General features: G+C 35.6%; 2 protein-coding genes across 3 annotated transcripts; both read right to left on the bottom strand.

The window, feature by feature from the left end:
• Window positions 1-1,122: 1,122 nt before the first annotated feature.
• Window positions 1,123-8,611, bottom strand: LOC103970521 (large ribosomal subunit protein uL1c). Of its 2 annotated transcripts, XM_009384322.3 has the most exons (7): window positions 8,153-8,611; window positions 7,872-8,051; window positions 7,737-7,791; window positions 5,314-5,441; window positions 4,631-4,714; window positions 1,671-1,796; window positions 1,123-1,564 (listed from the first exon to the last, which is right to left on the bottom strand). In XM_009384322.3, exons 1-7 carry the CDS (start codon window positions 8,522-8,524, stop codon window positions 1,430-1,432), a joined length of 1,080 nt encoding a protein of 359 aa, XP_009382597.2. In that variant the 5' UTR covers window positions 8,525-8,611; the 3' UTR covers window positions 1,123-1,429. The 2 variants fall into 2 exon arrangements, with proteins under 2 accessions (XP_009382597.2, XP_065031168.1); XM_065175096.1 differs by lacking the exon at window positions 1,671-1,796 and having other exon boundaries at window positions 1,182-1,564; window positions 8,153-8,574.
• Window positions 8,612-11,453: 2,842 nt separating this feature from the next.
• LOC135652454 (thioredoxin reductase NTRC-like) lies at window positions 11,454-26,276 on the bottom strand. The gene is made up of 10 exons (XM_065173389.1): window positions 25,925-26,276; window positions 23,342-23,555; window positions 23,121-23,226; window positions 21,702-21,967; window positions 18,434-18,713; window positions 16,962-17,069; window positions 16,465-16,551; window positions 16,273-16,377; window positions 12,788-12,918; window positions 11,454-11,678 (listed from the first exon to the last, which is right to left on the bottom strand). Exons 1-10 carry the CDS (start codon window positions 26,145-26,147, stop codon window positions 11,618-11,620), a joined length of 1,581 nt encoding a protein of 526 aa, XP_065029461.1. The 5' UTR covers window positions 26,148-26,276; the 3' UTR covers window positions 11,454-11,617.
• Window positions 26,277-26,483: the final 207 nt, after the last annotated feature.

The raw sequence follows: 26,483 nt of genomic DNA, 5'->3' as shown, positions 1-26,483 counted from the left end.
TCTTAACACACGAATTCACATTTGATTTTATAAGTCTCGGCATTCAGTACACACTTCACTCCTCGAACTGACTTAAATATTAAATGAGTTTTCTCAAGTATGCTCTTGACATAGTTTTATAGGGTTCAACACGTTAGGGGACTCGATGTTTTCCGACATCGAGCATAGTTAGACACAAGATAGGACCATTATATTTTGACTTCTTATCGCAGTGGACCATTATATTTTGAGTTCAACATGTTGGATGGTTTTTTTATTTTTTTTTGTGCAAAATAAAAGTGATGATGGTGGGATTTAAGCCCGGTATTTATTTTATTTTAGATATTTTAGGCATCAACTCTCTTATTTCAATCATAGTGTGTTGTATGGTTCCTAATATTACTTGGAATCTACTTCAATCGATATGGCATGACCATACATAATATTGAAATCACAATCGGCAAGAGTTGACAATTAGCTACAGAAGTTATTACAAAACTGATTACAAAAAGGAAAAAAAAATCAATCACATTAAGATTACCATCTTAGGATGTCCGTTTGATATCCAAACATTAGTTAACTTATTGGGATGGAATATGGGATCTTTTGTGAAAATAAATGATCTATTAACTTATTGAATATAAAACATTAGTATCGAAACATCGGTTAAGCTCATATACACCAATTAAAATCTTTTTATATTTTCAATATAAGACTAATCAAGCATGTTATAATTAAGTAGCACTTTCCTACTAGAGATCATGAAAGCTTGTTAGGTATTTTAGTCCCAACAGGCCCACTGCGGTGTCGCCTTAAGTGGATCGTCCGACGACAACCCATGGGTCAACCATGTCTAACCTGGAGTGAGCCTGCAGGATGGCGACAGCCGCAGCGGCAAGCATGGAAGACACAAACGTGGGTTTCGAGCCCAACCAAACATCCAACAACAGCAGGCACCACGCAGCATACATGCTGTGCACTTTCTGGCAACAAAAAACTCACGAGAGATACAAGGAAGATCACTACTTTATGAGGTTAACAACATGCACCGGTAGTGTTGGTGAAAAGATACACGCTGTGCACTTCTGGCAACAAAATGAAAAGGTACATGCTGTGCACTTCTGGCAACAAAAAACTCAGATCTCACAAAAGATACAAGGAAGATCACTACTTCATGAGTTTAACAACATGCACAGGTAGTGTTGGTGAAAAGATACATGCTGTGCACTTCTGGCAACGTAAAACTCAGATATCACAAAAGATACAAGGAAGATCACTGCTTCATGAGGTTAACAACATGCACAGGTAGTGTTAGTGATCCAATAAGAAAACGGCGCTGCTCCCAGATGCTAATGCTTTCTGTTGTGCTCTTTGATCTTTTTTTGTTTCTTGGAGTTGTTCCATGATGATGGTAGACTATTCTGGGAAGTTCACATGTTCTTCTGAGCTGCTAGACCATAGGGGGTTTGTAGTCAAGCATTTCTCTTATGTTTAACCGAATTGAAGGTCCCATTGATGAACAAATATGTGCACTTTTCCAGTATACTCCTTTTGCACCAGAAGGTTTGTTTGCTTCTATCGATCTCTGCATACGAAAGAAAGACAAAACGGTTGGATTAACCACATCATTGCCAATAGACCTATTTCGTTTCTCAGAAATACTTGAGTTCTTTGACAAAGAAAATACATACAACTGCTGCTACCAGATTGACAATAAGGTCTTCATCAGAAAAATTGATCTTCCCAAAAGGTAAGTGGACAATCCCGGTCTTGTCCACTCTGTATTCAACTTTACCTTTCTTAAACTCTTGAATAGCCTGAAACAAAGATTTTGTTACTGCCATCCTTACACCTTCATGCTTACACCCAACTATTCCACTCTCAGAAACCAGTAGGTAAAGCGGATCAATGTCAAATCAACTATCAAACAATTTAAGTACAGTTAATAAAAAAACATTCAGAGATTGAACTACAAAAAGATAAGTAACATGGATTTCACATAATAGAGTAATTTTATTATTAAAAGTCATTTTAACATAAAGTGCCTACATCAGCATAAAGATAATCCTTTGATCTGCTTAATCAGTCTAAGAATCTTGAATATCATAAGAAACTAACAAAATAAATCCTCCAAAGCTGTCTTTTATACTTTGGACTTTATAGGATGAAGAGATCCATGTACCCTTCCCAAATAGTTTATAGTTATGGCTTATTATTATCCTTTAAATCATGAAATATCATTTAAAAAAAAATTACAAATGGTTAAGATCAATGATTGAAATATCGTACCGTACCGGAGTTTCGACGTTCGCTCGGTACGATACGATACGATACTGTATACCGAGCGGTATACCGTTCGAAATACCGCTCGATATATATATATATATATATATATATATATATAATTCGACGACGTCGCCTCTCTCTTCTCCCAAGCGGGACGTTGCCTCGTTTATATATATATATAAATTAATAAATATATATTTATATATATATTTTTTATAAAAGGCAACGTCGCATCGCCTCGGCAACATCGCCTTTTCCTTCTCCCACGCGGGGCGACGTCGCCAAGGCGACGCGACGTCATCTCGTTTATATATAAATATAAATATATATATATATATATATATATATATATATATATATATATATACATATATATTTATATATAAAATATTTTTATAAAAGGCGACATCGCGTCGCCTCGGTGACGTCGCCTTTTCCTTCTCCTAAGCAGGGCGACGTCGCCTCGTATATATATATATATATTCCGTCCCGTCCGATAACGGGCGATCCGTGTACCGATCAGACCGGTATGTACCGCCCGTACCAGGTAGTATTATTCGAAACTGCATACCTTGGTTAAGATAAAAGGCTACTCTTGTTGCTGCATAGTTCTTTCCTTTTTGCACTACTGTCAATAATCCATATTGATCTTGATGTTCTAATCTCTAGGCAGCCAATTAAACCAATGAGAGAAGTAACATGTTTAAACTTTGCATGAACATGTTAGTTGTAGTAGCAATTCTTTTTAGTCAAATTTCTGAAGATTATTACCTTGACAGATTCAACACGCAAAAAACATGACTTGAAGATTAAGTACTGTAAAGTTTTGCTTCAAATGATAACGTTTTTCACAATTATCATGACCAAGGTTTACAGACAAAGGCAGAACCAAAGTTGTTTTTTTAAAAACAAAAGTGTGGAATTTCTAGAGCCCACACTTTATTTGTTTGGATTCTTGAACAACCAAGAAGTATCTTATCACACCAATGTATGTTACATCCAAAAGTAGACCAAACCTAGACAACCAATTCAAATGCTTACTCATCTACATCCAAAAAAAAAAAAAAAGAAATAACCAGGGCAGAAGTCAACAGAGAAAAGAAAATAAAAGGATTCCATCACTAAATGTGTAACTTATAAACATCTGTTAGAACTTCATTCTCTGCATATGGATTGCAAGATCTCTTTGAAGTGAACTATACTACCAAATTTCCAATGGAAGTCAAAACTTAACCTGAGAAAAATACAATTTTGTGCAATGAACCTCTTCTACGTTTACATATACAATTAAATGGTTCTGCTACAACTAAATTACCTATAAAAGAAAGTGTCCCAGCATAAGAAATTTTGTGTAGCATTTTATTGATATTTGATCCTTAAGTCAGGCGTTGGATTCAAGCTGAGATATCTCAATTAAAGCATATAAATGCTTCAAAAACATGATGCTATACCTTACCCCCAAAAAAAAAAACTATACCCTACCATATAAACGTAAAAGCAAGACTACATGGTATCCTGTTACATGGTTCAAGTTGCCTAAGAACCCTTATTTCAGCATTATCAAGTCCCACATTATCTAAGCTGAGACAAGTGCCAAATACTTGACAGATAGCCTGTTGATAGATGCCTCAATGAATCAATACTCATTTCCCTTAGTTAATTACAGTTTTCATCTTGCAAGATCACCTTACTATTGCTCAGTATTCATTTACCAACAAATTCTCTAAAGATATGAAGAATTTCTATTTCATTATTAAAGTGAACATAATCAAATTTCATAGGTTCAAAGCAAAACTACTAGCATTATTAAAATGAATAAGGTGGTGGAAAAGAAAGAAGGAAAATAAATTCCCTGTGGAACTCTGTAGCTTCTACAAATTCAGAAAAGAATATATTAAAAGTGAATCAGTTTCAGAAAGTTGAAAAACATATCAGTGTGCAGGCAGGCAATAGACCACATAATGCTTAACCAGATAAAAAGCCAAAAGAAGATTGATGCCTTAGGACAGCCAGCAATTTTCAACCAATATTGACCTAGAGACCTGACTACACATTCTGGTACCTCAAGAATGGTCAAATCTGATGTTACATGAGGACAATATATAGCCCTTCTTAAGCATGTTATGAAAAAGATCTGACAGAAAAATTACTACTTGAAAAGCTTCAACCAAATAAAATCTAATATTGACAATCAATGCCAATGTTTCACCAGCAACTATAGTAATTTGCAAACGAAAAAAAAATTTGATAGGAGAATCACAATATGTCTCAGATTCACAAACGAACAAATTTAGGAGATCAATGCATTGAACATCACAATTGGTTAAACAGAATCAAGTTTGTAGAACAACATTTTCAGCAATACCTGAGGTATGTCTGTGGTAACTGTACCAGCTTTTGGATTCGGCATAAGTCCACGTGGTCCTAAGAGTTTTCCCAAACTGGCAACCTGATTATAAGCATTAAGAAAAACAACAAATTTAAGAAAATAATCCAATCTTGCCCATGGAAAGGGATGAAAGATTACGTAGATAGCAATAGCATATTCACTTGGAAGTAAATTGAGACTAGAAAATTATGAACCTTGAAGTATTAAAAACCGAGCAATAAGTTTGTATTTCTTGATCTCTGCACCTACTAGAGTTACATAAGCTGGAAAAAAGCAAAACAGCTTTCCAAAAATAAAGAATTTAGTGCATGTGTATTAAAATAAATTTTCAATCACAATATGGGTGGTATTATTTCCGTTAAGAATAATATATTTTGTACATTGTAGTAAGAAGAACATCCAAAAGGCAATTATGGACATTAATTTGAGTAGGCACTTAACATAGTGAAACTTTTTCTATTATTAGCCAATATCCAGTTTGATTTTCGATAACTGGTGAATACTTAATCAACTCACTGGAATGAATGGTACTTAAAATCATATCAATTTACTTACATAGCCTTATGCATAAGATTTAATTTATTTACATTAATGAGATATCTATTCAAGAACAGCAGCAACTAGAAAGCAAGAAGTCCTTTTGTATACAAGATATAGACCTTGGGCATCATATCTGGAGAAGCAATTAACTTATCAAAATCCATAAATCCGCCTTTTATCTGTTGTATTAATTCTTCCCCACCAACTATATCAGCTCCCGCATTTTTTGCTTCATCGATTCTTTCACCTACAGAATTTGAATACACATGTAAAACTCAAAGAACAAATTATTCAACAAGCTTATGAGCCTGAATTCATATAACCACAATTTGCAATTGATATTGTCAAAAAGCAACCACTATGATTGTAAGACTACTTGAATATATTAATCATTTTACTTTAAACATACAATTGCAGAACACAAACATTTGGATTCCAAATCTACAAAGAGGACTTTTTGCTGATCAATAAGAGAAATTGGAAACATAAGAATAATTCACATCAAAGTAACTACCATATCTTCTTCTCTCAACCATGGCTTTATAGAATACCTGAATTATAAATGAATTGATAATCCAAAACGAGGTGGCTGGCTGTTTAGTTCATCCCTAAATCAGAGTTCCCATGAGACCTTTACAACTGATTGGTTAACTGATAAAAATATTCAGCAGTTGAATTTAGATATTTGAAAGTTGAAACTGTTGTCAAGACCATTAAAATTTTTACTTAAAGATCACCCTTAAATTACTAAAAAAATGTCACCCTTAAAACTTAATTCCAAAATGTGACACCTGATAAAAAAAACCTATTGGCAACCTGAAGTCCAGTTAGAATTAAACTTAAATTGGAACCATATACATATATCTATGCATGTGTAGAACCTCACTGTTGTTGCTCTATTACCACTTCAGAAGGATTTGGGACATGAATGCAATATATCTGTATGCTCTGTGCACCTAAATCAGCAAAGTCCAGCATTCGCAACAGACTCACCTGCTGGCTCAGCCATAGATGCATATATTGCAAGTTATACATAGAATTATCTCCTACATGAAATAGTAAACAGTCAATACGTGCACATCTATCATTAATTATGTGTAATTGTTCATTTTCATGGGCCAATTTGAACTACATTACCATGATCCATACTACCAAATCACACAATTAAAGAAATCTAGTTTGGAGTTATATCCTAAATAAAAAAAATTGAATTAGGTTTTATTTCAAATCCAATTGCTCTGCGGTAAGCGGTCATTAAGGAAAAAATTCACAGGTCTACAACTGATGAAGGCGAAGAAATCACCATTATATGCCCCTTGGTGATTTAAAAATGAAACTTCTAATGAATAGGTAAAATAAATACATGGGCAGAGAGAGGGAGAAACAGAAAGCGGTGCCCAATCTTTTTTCTGCAAAGCAGCTTACTATATCTATTTCCCAGTGCGATCATAACACTCACCAAGAATCTGCTAGCATATCTTGATTATCCTCAATTTACATAATGGAACCTAAGTGGCATCGAACTTTATTTGCACGATGTTGAGCAACATCTTTTGTGAAGTAGTGCAACTTATAGAACAGACATAGTCTTAGAAGCACCTTTTAACAATACCAATCATATAATGACAAGTGATATGGATAATGTCTTTAGCACGATCATCAAAGATGCAATCACGAGAAAGATTTGTTGCAAATCTACTCATAATTCTAATCACAATTGGAAAATTTAGCCACCAAGAATACTAACAACAAACAAGGAAAGGTTAAAAGGTTATAATCCAAATGATCAGGAACATATCATATTGTACTTGACATATAGGAGGAGGATAAATAATAAATATATAAATAAAAATAAAAGTGCATGAGAATTATAAGCATGATTTAAAAGCTAAATGATTATTTTTTGACTAAAAACTTAGATTTTTAATATACTTGAGGTAATGTAAAAGACAAAGGCGAGTTATTAACAAGTGCATCACAATAGTCTTGCCACCCTCCATTTCATGGAACAAAAAGCAAGCAAATGTCCATATTTTATCGAGAGAAGTAAACAGGATTTGCTATATAGAAAAGTGCATGAATCTCCATTATGACAAAGAAAGCCACAAGTCTTCAAGACAAATAATAAAAATAGAAGTGCAAGGAGTCATGAACAGGAAGATACTGTTCCGAATAGAAATTGGATGAGAATAGGTACGTCCAGTACAATTACGGTAATGACGTACAAGAAGCAAAGCAACTCTATAACCAAATGCCACTTTTCAATCTTTGGTTGCTCATGGATCACTAGTTTCTAAAAAAATCATTTTCAAGATCTCATTATTCAATTGGTAAAAAAGAATAAAATTGACTCATACACAAACAGAGATCAATACTGTCGTGAAAAGCTATCAATTCATCAGAAAAGGCAGAGAAATTCATGCCAGACTTTTTATTAAGACAAACACTGCAGTCTGTGTTACATTGTTATTGCAACAACGAAGAGTAGAATGTAAGGGAAATGTGTGTGTGTGTGTGTCTGTATATATATTCTGAAACGCACCTTGTGTGAGCACAGCCACTTTAACAGTCTGCCCGGTCCCCTTCGGCAAGTTCACCTATATGACACCAAAACACGAAATGAGAAGCGCATAATATCCAAACATGATCAAACAAGAGTGCAAGAAGGAATCAACACCGTGGCCCTCAGCTGCTGGTCGTTGTACTTGGGATCAATGTTGAGGCGGAAGTGGGCCTCCGCCGACCCCACGAATTTCGTGTTCGACGTTTGTTTAAGAAGTGAGACCGCCGCGGGCACGTCATACTCCTTCTTGTTCTCTCTCAGTTTCTGTATCTCCAAGAACCGCTTCGACCTCGTCTGCTCATTACAAGAAGATCAACAAATCTGGAGCGACACATACAAAACCCGACACACATACGCAAGCAAACATAGAGATAAGTACAAAGAAGAAGATATACTCTGTCTCTCTTGAGAGGCAAGGCGGCCTTCCCGGTCTTGGGCTTGGACGGTGGGGTTGCGGTGGCGACGGCGGAGTCGGAGTCGGAGTCGGAGGCGGCTTCACCTTCGGCAAGCTCCGCTTCCGCGTCGGCGACGGCCGCCGCCTCGAGGCGCACGAGGGGAGCGTCGAGTTTTCTAGGGATGATAGGGAGCCAGGGTTTCGCAATCCGGTGAAGATTGTGGAGAGCGTAAGCGGCGGCGGAGGAGGAGGAAGAAGAAGTGGAGGAAAGGGGGCGGAGAGACGAGGGGAAGTGAGAAGCGACGGGCTTTTGGGACGCGAGAGCGGTGGGTGGGGAAAGGGTGGTTGGGTTAGCGATGGCCGCCATCGCCATGGAGGGGGAAGGAGGTGACGAGCGCAGGGTGGGAGGGAAAGGATAAGAGAAGGGGACACCTGGACGCTTAAAACTGCCTTGAGGAGCGAGCCCGTGGCTTGCGTTGGGCTACTCGATTTAGAGAGAGGATTTGGATGTGTGATCGTCGTTGGTTTAGATAGATCAACCCAACAAGATAACCCTTTTACTATTCGGCAAAGGTTCCATATAATTATATCACAATAATCTTGAACATGTATGGTAATATTTTTTTATTATTATTTTAATTCTTTAAAGAAGATATCAAAATCATATGTAAAAGCAACAAACCGACACATTGGCTTGCGAATTGGTCTCGTTTTGATGAACTTATCATCCTTTGCTCGTCTACTGTGGAAAAGAATATGATCACAGGGCATGAATCAATACTGAGGCTGAGGATTTTATTTTCGTCCGGTTCAGTCCCAAAAGTCTGAAAATATGGTCCGAACAATCTTTTAATGTTTTCTATGTAATATTAATTCTTTTTTCTTTCAGTGTTAGCTCAAATTGACACAATGCTCTATCGATAACTTCTACTGTGATTTTTTAAATATTTTTTTTATTATTTTTAATTAATTATATATATTTATTTAACATAGACTTTGTCAAATATGATACTAATTTCGTATCTAACATAGTAAAAATAATAATTAATTATGTTAATACTTATCCTTATAATATGAAAATAAGCATCAACATAGATGACACTAAAAAAACAGACATGCCTCGTTATGGTTATACTAATTTTGAATTGAGTTGCACAAGTTGTAAAGTGAGCAACTAAGTTAGAATCAGTAAATTCGTAAGCCACTTCTCACAAATGCATAGGTGTGCCACCTCTAATTTGATCTATCATCTCATGTGTGATTAATAATAGACAACCATCGAAACAACTATGATACTAAGAACATTAGCGTGGGTTCCTTCTTCTTTTATTAATTTCCCTCGATCGAATGTCTCCACGAAAAGAATACTCCTAATTCCTAAATACAACAAAAGAACAAAACCTAGTAAGTGACATTACTTTGATAGACACGTGATATTAACAAAGGCAAATTCTAGCTCCTATGGTTTTGACTATAGATCACTTAAACTCATATGATTTATTTATATTTGAAATAATTCATATATTTTAAAAAATATAGTATATAAACTCATCTCGTCAAATTTGAGTTAATAGACGTGACATACTAACTCGTAATAAATAAATAATTAATATAATAATATATATAATTTAAATTAAAAAATTCATATTAGCCCATGTGATTTTGGTCATTAACAGTTATAATTTTGCTCGGTGACTTATGGGTTTCGTTCTTGCTGGCACCGATTGAAGTCTTTGCCTCATTAGCTGCATTCTCAGTGGTGGTGGTATCAGCCTTTGACTCCATAGCTGCAGTCTATCCCTTAGCAGCATCAGTCTCGTTGTCAGTGGTTTGGTTCTTGGACTCCGCCGCTTCATTCTATCCCTTAGCAGCTTCAGTCTGAGTACCTAACAGATCAGGCAGGGATCCCGAATGTCCACCACCGGCCCTTATCCTATCCAGGTCTGCTTTTTTCGCGCCCTTTCAGTGGTTGTGGTCGACGGGTTAGAAAAGACATAAATTCATGAATGTTATTTTGGGGATAATACACCTACCAAGACGAAAGCCAAAGAAAGGTAAGTTAAGTAGGTGAACGTACCGAAGCCCATAAGTAGGTGAACGTACCGAAGCCTTATCTAAAATAATCCCTATATTTTTAAAAACATATCATATAAACTCTTTTTGTCAAGAGTCAATAGACGTTAGAGTCTACTTACGTTGTATACTAACTAATAATAAAATATTAATATAATAATACTTATAATTAAAATGAAAAAAATTAAGATCATCATCAATGGTGAGAGAAGGCGTCATCGTACAAGTGACCACCAGCAACAACATCGAGTCGTTGCTACCTAGCAAGGTGTCATACACACTCAACCTCTCTCACGTTAACGACAAGCTCAGAAACTTCCGATCCTACCTCATGTGGATGTGCATCGACTAACTCGACACTAGGCATGCAATGGTCTATTGATCCCTCTTCCTCCTCTTGGACGTCTTCATCTCTATCGCCTCCCACTTCATCCTTTCTTGCGCCCCCACTCATCACACCTATGATGTGATGGTCCAGCTCTCCCCCACCATTGCCTCCGGTCTCATACCTTTGCCTCTCCACTTTCATCCACCGCTATGACCTTCATCGTTTCCTCTTCCTCGACAAGATAAATCTTTTTTTAACTTAAATTACACATGTTATTATATTAATGATTTATTATGAGTCAACATATTATGTAAACAAACTCTAATGTATGTCAACTCATACTTGATGGGAAGAACTTATATATTACGTTTCTAAAAATATATAGATTATTTTAGACACAAACAAAACCAAATCAAATCATAAGAGCTAAAATGAACTCATTTTTTAAACTCAAATTATACGTGTATTAATAATTTATTATAAGTTAATATATCATTAACTCAAGCTTCACAAAAAAAATCTTATATACTATATTTTTAAAAATATAAAAATTATTTTAGATATAAATAAATCATAAAGACTTAAATAATTCATGATCAAAATCATACATACTAAAATGAACCTTAACCCTATTAACAAACATTTATCCAAGCAAATATGTAACGGAGCGAGTAAGCCAAATTTCTTCATTCTATCCGATAAATAAAAGCAGAAAGAGTAAAGAGTATTCTGATCAAATCATAATTGCAAAATGCTAGAATATCTTAACAGGAATTATCGTTTTGAATAGACATTTAAATGAAGCTTTCATATATTTCACAATTTGCAAATGAAAAAAGAACCTTCAACGGACAACAGATAAATCACGAGATTCTTGAACTCGTCTAGAAACAAAATTACCTGAGAGAATGGGATATCCAAGTTGTAAATTAAGCATTTCCTAAAGATCACTGAATATACATATTTGGGTTTCCAGAAAAGTTGGAAAATTGGCATTTTGGATGGGTAAATTGAAGAGCAAAACAGAAAAAACAACAGAACCTAAAACTGCAAGTTTTGTTTCTTTCATTTGTTCGCCTCAATAAATTCTCTGTATTCTTTCTTCATTTTCACACCAGGTACTGTCCTGCAGGTAGAACCAAAAAGAAGATTAATAACAGGCCATGAACAAGAGAATGACATGAGACAGAATATCTGCAGAGAACTAGCAAGTTGCCTATGCTGTCATTAGATCAGGTAATAGTAGTCACAAACATTTTCTTCTTTTCTTGATATAAAACATGGGAACAAGCACATATGACTAGGCTGCAATAAAAAATTGCCTAGACACAATTGAGTTTTGGCTTAGTCCAAAACATCCATCTCAATCTTGCATCAGTTCTGCTTGGCAAGCATATTGGAGTTCACATATCTCGATCAAATGCTAAGTCATAAACTTAGACTTTAACAGGTTAATTTGTAAGTTTAGGAGAAAATGAGTATATAAAGCTGTATCATTGTTTCCTTGGAGCTCAGAACTCTAAAGGACAAGGATATGTTGGGTACTCCCAGCCCCCAGGAACCTTACCAGTAAAAAAAAGGACATCTAGTAGTTGAGACTTCCAATACATCCTCTAAAGTTATAATATCTAGACCATAATTATTCAACAGTGGATATCTCCATACAAAGGCCCATTATCCTAGGAAGCTAGTAAAAGAATACATAGTCGTCAATTGAGATTAGTATAATTTGAATATGGTCCAGAGACAGCAATCTGTATCTTCATGTTAATGCATTGACCTTATTTTCTACCGGAAACACAACACAACATAGTCTAGCTTTATAAGATCTTAATCTCCAATCAAATATCAGATGGCCAATCTACAATGCAAACATGCTGAGATCATCACACATGAAATCCATTAAAATGAATATGCACCAAGAGAAACCAATATGAATGCCTGTGCAGATTTATACATTTCATAGATTTCTTTTTAGGAAATTCAAGCTAGCACGGAGACATCGTGAATATTGTCTTCATCTAGGGAAGCACAAGGCAAGGTTGAAATGACAAAATTCTGTAGTGATTTAATAGTCTCAGTCCATGAAAATAAATCTTATTCTGTATTATAGGAATATTCAACAGCAAACTGGATGAAGTTTATCCAAAAAAATAGCAGGTGTATGCAAGAAAGAGCAAGTTCAACCAATATGTATTAAAGCAGCCACACTGCTCTAGATATAATCAAACTGACCTAAGCATTTCCCTTTTTTTAAAGAATTGAACACAGGGTGTTCCCATAATTCCCGCTGCTTCTGCAATTTCAGGGTCTTCTTCAATGTCAATTTCAACGAAGTGCACATTTTGATCAAATTCATCTATCACCTGCGATAAAAGAAAGTTCCATTTTACTTATGCTAATAAACAAGTGGTAATACTCCCCTTAACAAGACTTCTCAAAATGAATTCTGAAAGAAAAACTGAAGACAGGTCAGGCCGGCGCATGATGGTTTTTGCCTACGTCTTTCTAAGCTTCATTAGGATAAAGGAATGGAAATTATACAACAACAACAAAGAGTAATGTTCCAGTCATTTAGGGTTAGCTACACAAATATTTTGTCATCATTGAACTATGTAAACGGTGACATATTTAGTTAAATCAAAGACAATCAAATCTCTTTTGTTAGTCTCTAATAAAGTCTTATTAGGTTGTGTAGTGTTTTCGGTAGAAAACCCTGATGCAAAAAATGAAGTAATAACCATGTATTATTTTACCAGCTTCCTCTGTGTGGGTATTTTTGAATTACACTAATAAAGTCTTATTGTGTAGTGTTTTCGGTAGAAAACCCTGATGCAAAAATTTTGAATTACACTAATACAAGGACCTGCATTGGCATTATTTTTCTACCTAAAACACTGTACAAAGAAAGAAGTGAGGAGTGAAAGGACGGGAAGGAGAAGAAAAGGTAAACCATAAATCTTGAAGGAAGACCATAACACTCACAAGATGGTGTTTTCAAAAGCAATAGGGTCTTTTTCAGTCCATTGTTATTTTCAAAGCTATAGGTGCACAAAATTTAAGCTTTCTGAATTATTTACTACATTAATATCATTTTATGATATATTTTTAAAAAATATACAATGATTATTTTCTGATAAATTATTAGTTTCTATTGTTATCTTGTATATAATGTTTTATTTTACAATTGAAATTATTTATTTTTGTATAAAGTATCTTTTCTCAAATTTTGTCTTATAAATTTTCTAATATTTCCATACTTTTTATAATTTTTATTTTGAATTGTTTTCTCAACCGATTTCAATCTCATCAATCCAATTCTATTAATCCTGTTGATCTTGTAGCCAACAAAACCTAATACTAATCTTGTGGAACTATGATACCTGAAGTTGGGTCCCAAAGGACCCAAAACCTTATGACATGGAGATTATAGAATCCAAGAAAGAATGGATAGGCTACCTATTTTATTAAGCTATCCATTTCCTACCAACAGCAGGACTTCAATAGCCGGAAAAATGTCACGCTTCTTGTATTTTTAAAAAGGCAAATCATCCAATTCGCCGGTGCAATTCATGGGCCACAGAGAGGAACTAACATAACATCTTGGGGTTATCAATTCTTATAGAGCTTTCTCCAAGCCCACATACTCACCCCAGGATAAAGAGGCAAGTTTAGGTATGAAAACCAAATACCTATGGTGTGAGTGGAATAAAAGGAGCAGAAACAAAGCAGAGAAAGCCACTTGATTGATATTGATAAAGAATGCTGGAAAGACAGGACCAGGAGCACTCATTGGAGAAAGTGAAACTATTACTAGAAAAGTCATGTTGTAATCATGAAGCCAGAAAATGCATCCTTAGCCAAGCACTGGACATAGTGAGGCCATGTTACTGAAGGATATGATGAATAACGATGACAATGCCCAAAAAAATTATTTATGCTTTCATAATATTTTCAGCCAGCTTAAATTAAAACTTTATATTAAGTGCAAAACTGTTGCAAGCATGAAGTTCCCCAACTTTGGAACCCACGTTGGAATAAGCAAAGGGCCGACATTTTAATTGATTTCAATTAAAATTGCAATTAAAACCTTCATCGTGGAAGGAAATTGGTACTCAAGCAGTCTTTTGTAATTAGTTGTTAAAGACTCTAACATTTTAATTGATTTCAATGGTGAATTTCTACCGTAACTGTTTGAACCTGAGGCTGAAATATCCCAAATGTTCTATACACTCATGGACACCATGCAATAAGCTTTTAAGACATGCTAACTGGTGCCCAGCAAAGTTACATTTCATGTTACGTGAAATGGCCTTTTCCCCATGTTAGAGTCTTTAACAACTAATTACAAAAGACTGCTTGAGTACCAATTTCCTTCCACGATGAAGGTTTTAATTGCAATTTCAAACTCTTCTAAACCATTCGTGAGCTGAGGTTTAGGACCTTTAGCTCAGCTTCTATTGGCTTTGTAGAAATCGGAGAACTGTGAACTTGTTGATCCACATGTACTTGACACCATAAATAATAATTCCTTAAAGTTGGACGATCCTAGTGGAAGCAATTAATATAAGAAAACGTACCAGTCTTAGATTCTCATGAATACATGTTTAATTGGCTTGATCATAAAAAAGGTTGCTTGTTGTAAAAAGCTACGGATGTACAACTCGAGATCATCTTGAATTGACTTTCAGTTAAGCTTGACTCATATATAAACAAGCAAGCCAGAAAGTAAGATTGGCTCAAAGGTGTATATCAAGCCAAGCCTGAAATTATCACTGTTCAGTTGAGAACTCAAGATGGCTCAAAGTTATGCATATGCATGCATGTGTATATACACCTAAATACCAAACAACAAGTTTACTAAGTATAAACTTGCCTTACAATGTATGGAGTCCATATTCACTCTTAAAATAATTTATTTTAATTTTGAAAATATAATGAATGTTTGTTTCCATTTCAATTGCTTACCCCAAGTAACAAGGTATGTTGAGATAATAATATAACACCATAGAAGACCAATACACCCAAGCCTGAACCACTCTTCAAAGTTGAGATTAAAAAGGATTTAAATCAATAGTCCATCTCAGTCATGGATGAAATATGAATTTAGCTCATCAAGCCACTTCATTGAGGGTTGTGATTGGCTTGATTTCAAGTTAGGCTCAAAATCTAACAATTAATCATAATGTAACAAGCCCAGATTGATCATTTATCTAGGCTCAACATTAATTCCAACTGATGCTTAGACATTGGTGATCTTTCTATAGCTTAGCTCAATTACACCTAGTAACAAAAAAACTAGCCAAGTATTTTTGATGAGCATGTGCAGATCCTGAAACCGCTCTGTCGTTCAAAGGCCAACATAATTACCATTATTGCAACAAAGAAAGAAAAAGAAATCCCTCTGTTCTTCCATCTCGGTTTGTCTTGTCATGTTCCTTGTATGCTGCCATGATCCCAATACCCAGTGTGCCATAATATGGTTCCCACATGTGCAGTTACAATTACCAGATTCTAATTTATTGTAACACTCCAAAAAATTCAGGACTAGAAGGTTAGTTGTTGTTATTATCAATGTAAAATTAGACAATAGATACAGCATGGAGTTTTGGACAATATGAAAAATAATAATGACTATAAAAAGGAACACAAACCTGAGATTAAATATCTAGGCATACAAGTACATGAATAATTGTTTTCAAGGAATAATCTTATGGTACCTTGCTTAAAATTGGTTTCAGTGTCCTACATGGACCACATGTTGGTGCTGTATATAGAACACATAATAACCTTGGGCTTTCATGATACAACTTCCGAAGTGCATACTGCAAGATCCAGCTCCAATTAAAGTGATGTAAAATAAAAGCTCTCATGTTGATGGTACACTATCAAATGAAATGAACTTCTGCTACCTGTCCTTTGTGCTTTGTCAGTGTTATATCGAAACCCATTTGTACATCCTTGTCAGTAAGTTCCTTCTTGACATCTTCAGTTACAGGCTGTTAAAAATGAAAAACGATACAATGGCATACTGATTTAAATGTATTCACTCATGTTCATGATGGCAGGTGCTTATGAGTTTGACTTAACATCTTCTCTATTGGTGTCAATTGTGATTAAACAAAACAGTTAACTTTTACCATAAATTATAAGTGGCCCAATAATCAATACTGAAACATTGGATGTACATTAAAATTGAACATAGTGAATCAGTATACTAAAAGATGCAACTTCTAGTATACCATCTAATCACAATAAAGGTAAAACTTTATTGGATTTAGGTTTACATCCATTAAGTTTTCACAGTAGCAACAACTAACCTTCTAGTCAGATAGTAGTAGCCATCAGATTGAATTTCACAGTAACATAAGCCAGTAATATCTGATTGAATTATAATGAAATATATTACCTGATGGAACTCAACAAGAAGATTGTTTGAAACTAGATATCTTTCAACAGATAAAGCAGCAACACATCCAGAACCAGCAGCAGTAATCGCTTGCCTCCACTCATGATCCTACCATCACCAACAAGAAAGTGAGAATCCTGGATTTTAATTGTTCCAACTTCCAACCCAACATAAATTACAGTTTTTCTACCAGATCATTTTTCAGTTTTTGACCTGGAACTTACAAATCCAATATCACATTAAAAAATTTTTAACTTGCATATGGTTTACTTAGGCTGAGCTTGGTTTCTGACCAAGGTTAAGTTGGTGTTTTTTGGTTTGACCATCCAAATGCTCCTCAGTTAAAAAGGTTTAAGTTAACCTAGTCAATGGGGTATAATATGTGTATGACAAAGAAATGTCAACTTCACGGATTAGATTAATGTGGGATTTGAAGAGAGTCAAAATATAAGCTAATTTGCCCCAAGAAAGAGGTATATTCCGTGGCCCAACCCTTGATAGTCCCAAAGTAGCAATCCATCACAAAGCAGACTGTGTTTGATCAAATCTCAATTTAAGTCAATCGAACCAGATCTAGCATCCTCTGGGACCAAAATGGACTTCTAGTGTGTTTAGAGGTATGTCTAGAATTTTCATGAGGACAGCACTTGGTCACTTCAGGAAGATTCTCGACATGGGTTATAACTCCAAGAAAAAATCCTAGCCAAAAAAGGAAAATAGGCCCTTGTTTGAAAATATAGAAGCAAAGAAACCTTGGATAACATATGTTAAAAAGGATATTCAGAAATAACATTCTAGAATATTATTTAGTAACCAGATCAATCCTTAAATATCATTAATTCGAACGAGGCTAACGTGAAACCACTCAAGGAGTAGATCAAAGGCCTGTCTGCTGTCCGTGACTTACTCTGCATAACCATATCACAGCAGCGACATTACACAGTCTCTCTCTCTCTCTCTCTCTCTCTCTCTCTCTCTCTCTCTCTCTCTCTCTCTCTCTCTCTCTGTGTCTGATCCTGCTGAGTCTTATCCTCATCTCTACAGTTAGTCGGATAGTAGCCATCAGATTGGTGGCAGCAACTGCTGCTGCCATCACAGCCTCTATACTCTTTCACCCTTGGAAATAGATAAAAGATATTATCAATATTGGGTTTATCACCAACCCTATATGAATAAGTTGGATCGGGTCCAAATCCCCCAATCCAAGGTATCCTGGTTACAAAACAACACAAACAAATAATTTTTTATTTAACTACTACCATGTTAATTTTGCTTTAAGCATATGCAAAGGGTGTTGTTCATCTTCCTTCTATCTTACAAGATGCAAAACTGTGAAGATTTATCAAGAAATTATGGTATATCTCGATGAAGTACAAATATATATCATGGAAAACAGTCTAGAAAAATAAATATTAGAATTAAATAAGACAAGAAAACAATCATGCAAGTACAAAAAGAAACATCAGCATTACCTGTACATCACCAGCAGCAAAGACACCTTCAACTGAAGTTTTTGCTGTGCCTTCTTTGACTAAGATATATCCAGAACTATCAAGTTCAATTTGTCCTTCCAACAACTGGCTGTTTGGAGTATGCCCTATACCATAGAATAGACCTTTTACATCGAGTACTGATTCTTCGCCTGTATCAACTCTTTTTGTTAAAACTCCTGACATCTGGCCCTTGCTATTGCTAACAACGTCCATGGCTTCTGTATTGAAGTGCACTGTGACATTCGGGTTGTTGAATACTCTGTGAAACATTCGCCATAATCAACCTGTTAAAAAAACATTCAGGGATTGAATATTTACCATCATCAATGCTTGTAGTAACTTGCTTGCATCAGTATACAAGATCCATCAAAGCTGTTAAGTAATAAAACAATAAGGTATTGTTGATTAATTACTGGACTTTATAACCTACAAAGAACTGTGGAACATCCTCAAGTTACAAATGGAATGATTATTATTATGTCAGATACGCAGATTGCTACAAGTTATTAAGTAGTCTTAGTAAGTATTATACCAGAAGAAAGATACCCAATTGGACCATGATTAGTATCACAAATTTAAGCTTGGTGAAACATGTTGCCCATAGTGGATGGCTAAACAAGGAACAAGAGGATGACAGCAATTATCAACCACTACAAAGTCAATCGTGCATGCAGTCGTCATGACCTTGTGCAAAGAAGAAAGTATCTACCAACATTTTCATTACTGAAAATACCCAGGCATATCCACCAGCACATCATACCAAGACAAGCTGCCAACAATACTGAACATATCAATTTAACATGTACCCAGGTGTAACTAAAGCAGAATCAAGTTTTTTTCTTTTCTTGATTAAGTAGCTTCTCACATGTGAAACAGAGCAAAGTTGTTCTAACTTCTAACATATAACAAAGTAGATTTGATTCAAAGCATCGAAATTGGTGTACTTTTAATGACTTCATATTTTTCAATCACAACTCTTTTTCTTTCAAAGTTCCTCTATTGGTTTCAAACTTCCAGCTAGAAACCCTCAATTGGTTGCAGACTTCATATTTTTCAATCACGTCTAGGATGCATGATGTACTTTTAAACACACCAAGTGTCCACACTGCTCAATGCACTGACACATAGCTTTCTAGCAACCAATCACTGCAATGTTTGGTCAAGTAAACTTAAACCTTACTCTTTTCTCCAAAATTAATCCACAAACGATGATTCTTAACTCTCATGCAGTGATTGGTAATGGATGAACTTATAGTATATACAAAATAGACTTCCATGGTTTACATTATTCCCTGATGATATTGTCTCAATTGATGAGAGTTCCAATTGAATTAGTTTTAAACTAGACACCAATCCGTAGTGTCAGTACGCTAGTATGTACCAAGTTTTGGAAAAAGCCTGAAAAAAAGGCTCAAAAAGCAAAATAGGACATGGTTTAAGGCTTGTACCGTTGTGTATTAGGTGGTACAAGCCCCATACCAGATGGTACAATCCCTGTATTGGATGTACCAAGTAGTATAGGCCTTATACCAAATGGTACACTACAAACTAGACACAATGCTTGGTTTCACCTGGTTTGTGCACCAATAGGTTTTCGGACTGATAAATACTGCCTGTATTGAACTGTATTGTGCAACATTACAAACCTTGAATCTAAGAAATCGATGGTTTTAAATTAAATAGGACTAAGACAAGATATGAGATTTAATTTTAGTAACACTAAGAGGACCAATACCTCTCAATCGCCCTCTTAGTCTCCTCAACCCTCTCAGCTCTCAACTGTCGGCTCGGTACCTCTCAGTCTCCTTGATCTCCCTTCAGCTCCCTCTCGCCTTCTCAACTCTTCATTGCTTTCTCAGCTCTCTGCTGCCCTCTCATCTCTTTGTTGTCAAGTCTCCATCACCAGTCTCCCCCTCCCCCACCACCTCTCAGCTCTTTGTTGACATTAATCTGCTACCCTCTCAGCCACACTCTCCGTTGCCAAAGACATCACAATATACCTCTTTCTATTTTTATTTTAATGATCATCTAGTTTTTATTTTAATGTTTGTCTTTATTCTTAATTATATATTTTTATAATTTTTTTATAATAATGAGTGTGTTGCTTCATTCGGCCAAGCACCTATCTCCTCAAGCAATTTGGAACTTTGGCACCTTCACTAGTACAACAAATTATCATCCAATTTTGGGTATACACTTAGTCAAGTCCCAAACCAGAATCTAAGAATGAACCATCTAACCATCAACAATATTAGATATGACATAAAACCTCAAGACTATTTAAATAAATAGGTTAGAAAAGATTTTGTAAGGTAGACAAGCAAGTAATGGAAGGTCTCAGTGAGATGGATCTCCTAATCCTAATAAGGCATAGTTGAACCAGTTAGATGCTTCACAAAGTATGTTGATTGCTAAAGATTCTAATCTGACATAGGAGATCAATTCAGCTAGTCCACTAATTTGAGGGCTTCACAAAGAAAATTAAGTCAGAGACCTTATAAAACTGTTTACATATACAAGAAGGTACCTGATCAACAAAGCTTAAGCTAGATATATGTCAAAATTATGGAGTCTAACAAGCCAAACTGCAACGAAAATTTTCACTTCAGCAAACAATGTAACATTTTACTCTATCAGCATTAAAGTACACACCTGAATAGGATCAACAAGATGATGAACTACTTTAAGATGAAGAGCTCTAGACATCTTACCAATAAAAAAAATTTTGAATAACTTGAATGGATACGATCTTGTCCAATAAATGAAAAAAGGATTGCCAGACTCCAAGGTCCCACACTGATGAGGGGTATGGGAACGGTCAATGAGAGCTCTGAGAAGAGTCAATCTATGCAACCCTACCATGCAAGAATGAAGATAATTTCCATGATTCGAGTCCTATTCAACTAGATTGCAAGCAACCTTAGCATGACACCAAGACCCACCCTCTAGTTTCCACCAATAAATATTGTTGTAAAAAGAATATCCATGACCTGGCACTAGAATAGACTGATCTTGGAATATGAAAGAGATAAACATGGAGGATTTCAAAGCTCATTTAAATAATAGGTAGAGGTTTATTATTGATTAGTTTCCTCATATATGTGAGTATATTACGTGGATATTTGCTCATTATAAGAAGAGCTTTGTTATTAGAAGAAAAAGATGCTCATTCATTATGAAGATTTAAATCATAAAGACCCAAAAAGACTTCGGCTGGAAAATAAATTATTGCATTAAGTTAACTAACCTGTCTTGCATAGCTTTAGATGCCCGCAGATGGTTTTTACGAACAAGCAAGTGTACATGGCGTGCATATTTGGTCAAGTATAATGCTTCCTCGGTAGCTGTGTCACCTCCTCCAACAACAGCCAATACTTGCCCCTTGAATAGTGGTGATGCTCCATCACATATTGCACAAGCACTGATCCCTCTACTCCAAAATTCGTCTTCACGAGGCAACCTAAGTCTTTTGGCATTTGCTCCTGTTGCTATGATAAGACTATGGCATTTTACCTATATGCATAAACCAAAAAAGGAAAAAAAAATTAACTTCACAACATAGAATATAGAAAAGAACATTGGCATCAAATAAACTAGCTTAATATCAACTTTTACCATGTTAAAAAAATTTAGGACATTCATATCTTTTATATGGCTGGATGACCTTTTCTAAAATCCTCATCGTTTTTTACATAATAGGCAAGGAATAAACCTTTTTTTATCAATATCCATATAGCAGTAATTGGACATCTTCAAGTCAGCAAAAAAACATAACACTTCTTCTAATGATTTATTAGGTATATGACATGTTACATGTCTTCTCAATAGAGTATCAAGTAGCCACATCATGGTCCAACTAAGATCAAATATTAACTCCTTTTATTCTGCATAAGTAGCTGGAGACTGGCCATATATATGCTGCTAAAAGGAAACTAAAAACAGAAGAGAACCATTTCAAGAAACATATAAATGGTGAGTATATACGATTCCCAAACTAGAAACATACTTCCTTTTGAGAATTTCTACATAGGATCCTACCATATTCATGTTTTTTTATTTTATTTTATTCATGTTGATTATCATGGAACTGTACTCTTTGAGTTTCAAAAATGTCAGTCCAATTAAAATGTAAGACATGATAGAAACATCACCTTAAAATTTTATATTCAAGGTTGAAAAATTTTATTTTCATCCAAATAACATATACTTTCTATAAATTTACGGTTTAGCTACACTTTATTCTTATTTAAATATAGTTTACATACCAAGAAATTATATGAAAAAATTAAAATGGGATTTTTTAATTTCGAGCTGTTTTTGGAATACCAATGCATACCATTGTACCAACATACGATACACTAGTGACTATCGTTAAATACCGGTCCAACTAGGAACCAACATAGCCGGTCTACATGAGATGGTGTTCCTTGCACCAAACTACCACTTAATTGATATTATGAGTGCACCATATAGATAATAAAAGAGTTGGCAAGGTTCCTAGAGATTTCAGACTTCCAATGCAATAAAATAGATGAGGAAAAAGTTTGCATATGGTCCATTATAAAATTTCTGTTTTAATTGTTTTTGCGAAGCAGCATATATGAACTTTTCTATATGGATATTTTCAGAATGAATTTGGTAGAAACTAGAAAGAGGTAAATGTCACCTCACGCTCACTACTGCGGATGATGAAAGGATTAGTCCGGACAACAACAAATTCGACATCTTCTTGAAAAAGTTCAGCACCCCAACGTTCAGCTTGCCGTCGTATCCTACGCAAATGTCATGATTGTAAATTATAAAATCAAGTAATGATTTATTAGTTAATATAGAAAAGAAAAAAATTACAAAGCGAAAGCATTTAGGCATGTAGCATGACTTATATACCTATCCATCAAATCAGGACCGGTTATCCCTTCTGGAAACCCAGGAAAATTTTCAACTTCTGTAGTAGTCATTAACTGCCCTCCTGGAACACCACCTACTTGATAACCTTCAAACACAACAGGCTTTAAATTTGCACGAGCAGCATATATAGCTGCAGTATAACCAGCTGGACCAGAACCAATGATCACCAAGTTCTCAATTCCACTAGACGAATCTGCAGCAAGTATCTCATTTAAATTTTACAGAATAATCCAGCAATTTCTAATAGCTAAAAGCAGATGACGATCATATACCTCAATGCACTTCTTTAAGATGAATAGAAAAATAGATGGCCACAAATGCCATGATTTTCAAACATCTAAATGTTTATTTTGGGGGAGTTTTAATGGACAGACAGGGAGATAGAGAGATGAGATCCATACTTACATAATACACTCATAAATAACATGGACTAATAATTTATTACAGTTGATTGGTATAATTTTGTAAAAAAGCAACAGGATGACCTGCTGACAAACTGAAAAAAAAGCTTATCTCTAGAAGAACAAAATTTCCAAATAAAAGAAAGAAAAAATTTCAATATTAAAACCCAACATGCAATCAAACACTCATGTCAATAAACGTTGGCAGTGGTGGCCCCAAAATATGGCAATATACTGAATTTCCATTTGCAAGCAGTATTGTCAAAGGTACGCCTGGGCTAAAAGGAACCAAGGTTCCAAATTGCCCAAGGTGGTAAGTGCTTACCTAGCCACTCATCCGAGCAAAGCAAGATGCTCATCTTACAAAAATTTAAAAATGCATGAGTATTGTGAGCCACTGCCCGACTCATCTTCCAAATTATATTTTTTACAGGTGTAGTGCACTGAAATATCATTTGGTATCGATGTACCATTAACACTGCAGTCTAAAAATCACATGGAAAATCTTTGAAACTAGAAAAAGTACATATTCTTATTACTTTGGAATTTTCTGTAATCATTCACACTGAGTTCCACACTTGATATCCTGCTGAAGTCCTAAGAAAAAGTGTGCAAAAAATTATTGAAGTTCTTAACTGGATAACTTGCTTTACCACAAATAGCTACTTCAAAATCCTTTTCCGTCAAGTTTTACCATCAGTATTGTGAGCAACTTCCACATGCTTAACCAATCAATCTTGTGGCTCTTGATTACGTTACGAGATTTTTTTATAGCATGACTCTAGTGTTCTTATACCCATGGCTTGATGTAAGTAGACTTGTTTTGCGAAGAATAACTGAAACCTGCTGATCTTACATACATAGCTGAATTGCTCCTCAAATTCTAAAATGTATTCCTTAAACAGTAGTGGCTCTCCCACAGCTTAAACTAATGTGTGCTAAAGAACAAACTCGGTACACACACATAGCATGCAATTGTCTCCAGTAGCCACTCAAAATAGACTAGATCTATGAACTAAGTCATTCAAATGTTAAAATAATTTCTAAATCTTACTGAATCATCCAAAGGTACCCCAGATCACCTCTTATGTATGTTAGCTCCCTTGGAATGTGATATAAGAGATGGCAGTGATACATGGAAAACTCATTTTGTATCCTTCCATTGACATCAAAAGCAAGTTAAGAATGGGAGAGAACTAAGACTACGAAAGAATATAATTATCCATGATGCTGTATTTGCTAAATGAACCAGAGATACCATTATAGTCTCTAAACTCACAATTCCAAGTTCATAATTGGAAGCCATATGGATGACGTAAGGAGCTTGAGTAAATTAAATGACCAATTTGGTCCCTAGATAGGACACTTCCATTGTCTAATTGTAATGCTGGAATATAGTAATAACACTGTCTTTCAAGGAATTGGCCTACTGAATCAGAGGCCTTTATCGTATTTAGATTTGATTAGTTATAGTATAACAATAGATCAATAATCAACCAATAAAAGGCCAATCAGATTCAAGAATTTTAAAACATAGTATAAGTGTCCTCATAGGAGGAAAAGATATTCAGGAGACAGTCACGTGTTTGGTTAAAGGTCAGTTACATGAGATGATTCTAAAAATCCTTGGACGTTTTTTTTCTTTTCCCTTCTGTATATAATACTACAGATAAATCAGCATTTCATTAGATGATAACTCTAGTGTCACAGTCAAACAATTGCAGACTTTATAGAATACAATGCGGATATTGGAAAAGGCATATTCAGTGTGGTGAAAGTTCCCTTTATCTTCTTCAAAATTCTTTTAGTTAGTTGCATTTCAATTACTTCCACCCACCAGTGTGGCATGTTTGATCACTCGTACTATGTTCCCATTGATGATGAGATACCTATAAGTTGTGACCAACAAAGAAAAGGCATACTTTTCCAATACCCTTCAAGGCAGCAAATCATATATAAAAGTGAAATCAGCAAGGTAATGCAAATTCTTCAAGAACAACTTCTTGAGCTGAGGACCATGATTCGTCCAACATCAACATCGACAAGAACGTATGATAGAAACAGGGGGAATAATTCGGCAACAGCAGCATCAAGCAAGCCAAGCCTCACAAGTTTCAAAAGAAGCAGAACTAGAAAAGGCAAAAGGGCGTCCGCGTTATACCTCCTGAAGGAGAGACTGCGGCGACCTCGTCCGTGGAAGAGGCGGCCGGGGTAGCGGAGACGGGAGCGCTGGCGCGACGGCCGACCCAAGAGTTCAGAGGGCGCCGGGACGGGCAGCGAAGTGGGGGAACCCGTAGGAGAATGGGCCGGTGGCATGGGAGGGAGGACGTCGAGGGCGCCGCCACCGAGACAACAGCCGTCATACCTACCGGAGAAACGGCCATTTGAATCGGAGACGGGAGAAAGAGGAGGCGGAGAGAAGATAGACTGATCAGCGAGAGAGAGAGAGAAGGCAGCGGAAAAAAACAGGTAAACAGGGGTTTGGGTTAAGGTTTCGTTGGTGGAGAGGGGCCGTCGTGTCATCCGTTATCTGATGACCCAACGCCGGCCTCTCCCTTCCATCGTTTGTCTTCTTCTTGGCTTATTTCAATTTTTTTTTCTTTTCTCGTAACATTTACATCCGAAATTTTGCTTCCATTAATTGTTTTTCCTTTTCTCGTAACATTTATGTCTCGGACTTCCATTAATTCTTTTTTTCTTTTCTCGTAAGATTTATGAAA

Source organism: Musa acuminata, chromosome BXJ3-11 (assembly GCF_036884655.1).
Source record: "Musa acuminata AAA Group cultivar baxijiao chromosome BXJ3-11, Cavendish_Baxijiao_AAA, whole genome shotgun sequence".
Taxonomy (NCBI): Eukaryota; Viridiplantae; Streptophyta; class Magnoliopsida; order Zingiberales; family Musaceae; genus Musa; species Musa acuminata.
Note: the sequence above shows the minus strand (reverse complement) of the source record. Positions and strands in the feature narration are given on the sequence as shown.

Coding starts and splice junctions, on each gene's coding strand:
- LOC103970521 (XM_009384322.3), bottom strand. CDS start 8,524: ATGGCGATGGCGGCCATCGCTAACCCAACCACCCTTTCCCCACCCACC. Junction 7,792..7,871: donor ACCAGCAGCTGAGGGCCACG/GTGTTGATTCCT, acceptor GGTGTCATATAG/GTGAACTTGCCGAAGGGGAC. Junction 5,442..7,736: donor AGTGGCTGTGCTCACACAAG/GTGCGTTTCAGA, acceptor CAAATTCTGTAG/GTGAAAGAATCGATGAAGCA.
- LOC135652454 (XM_065173389.1), bottom strand. CDS start 26,147: ATGGCCGTTTCTCCGGTAGGTATGACGGCTGTTGTCTCGGTGGCGGCG. Junction 23,227..23,341: donor GGTCCTGATTTGATGGATAG/GTATATAAGTCA, acceptor ACATTTGCGTAG/GATACGACGGCAAGCTGAAC. Junction 11,679..12,787: donor AAAAAAAGGGAAATGCTTAG/GTCAGTTTGATT, acceptor TTCTACCTGCAG/GACAGTACCTGGTGTGAAAA.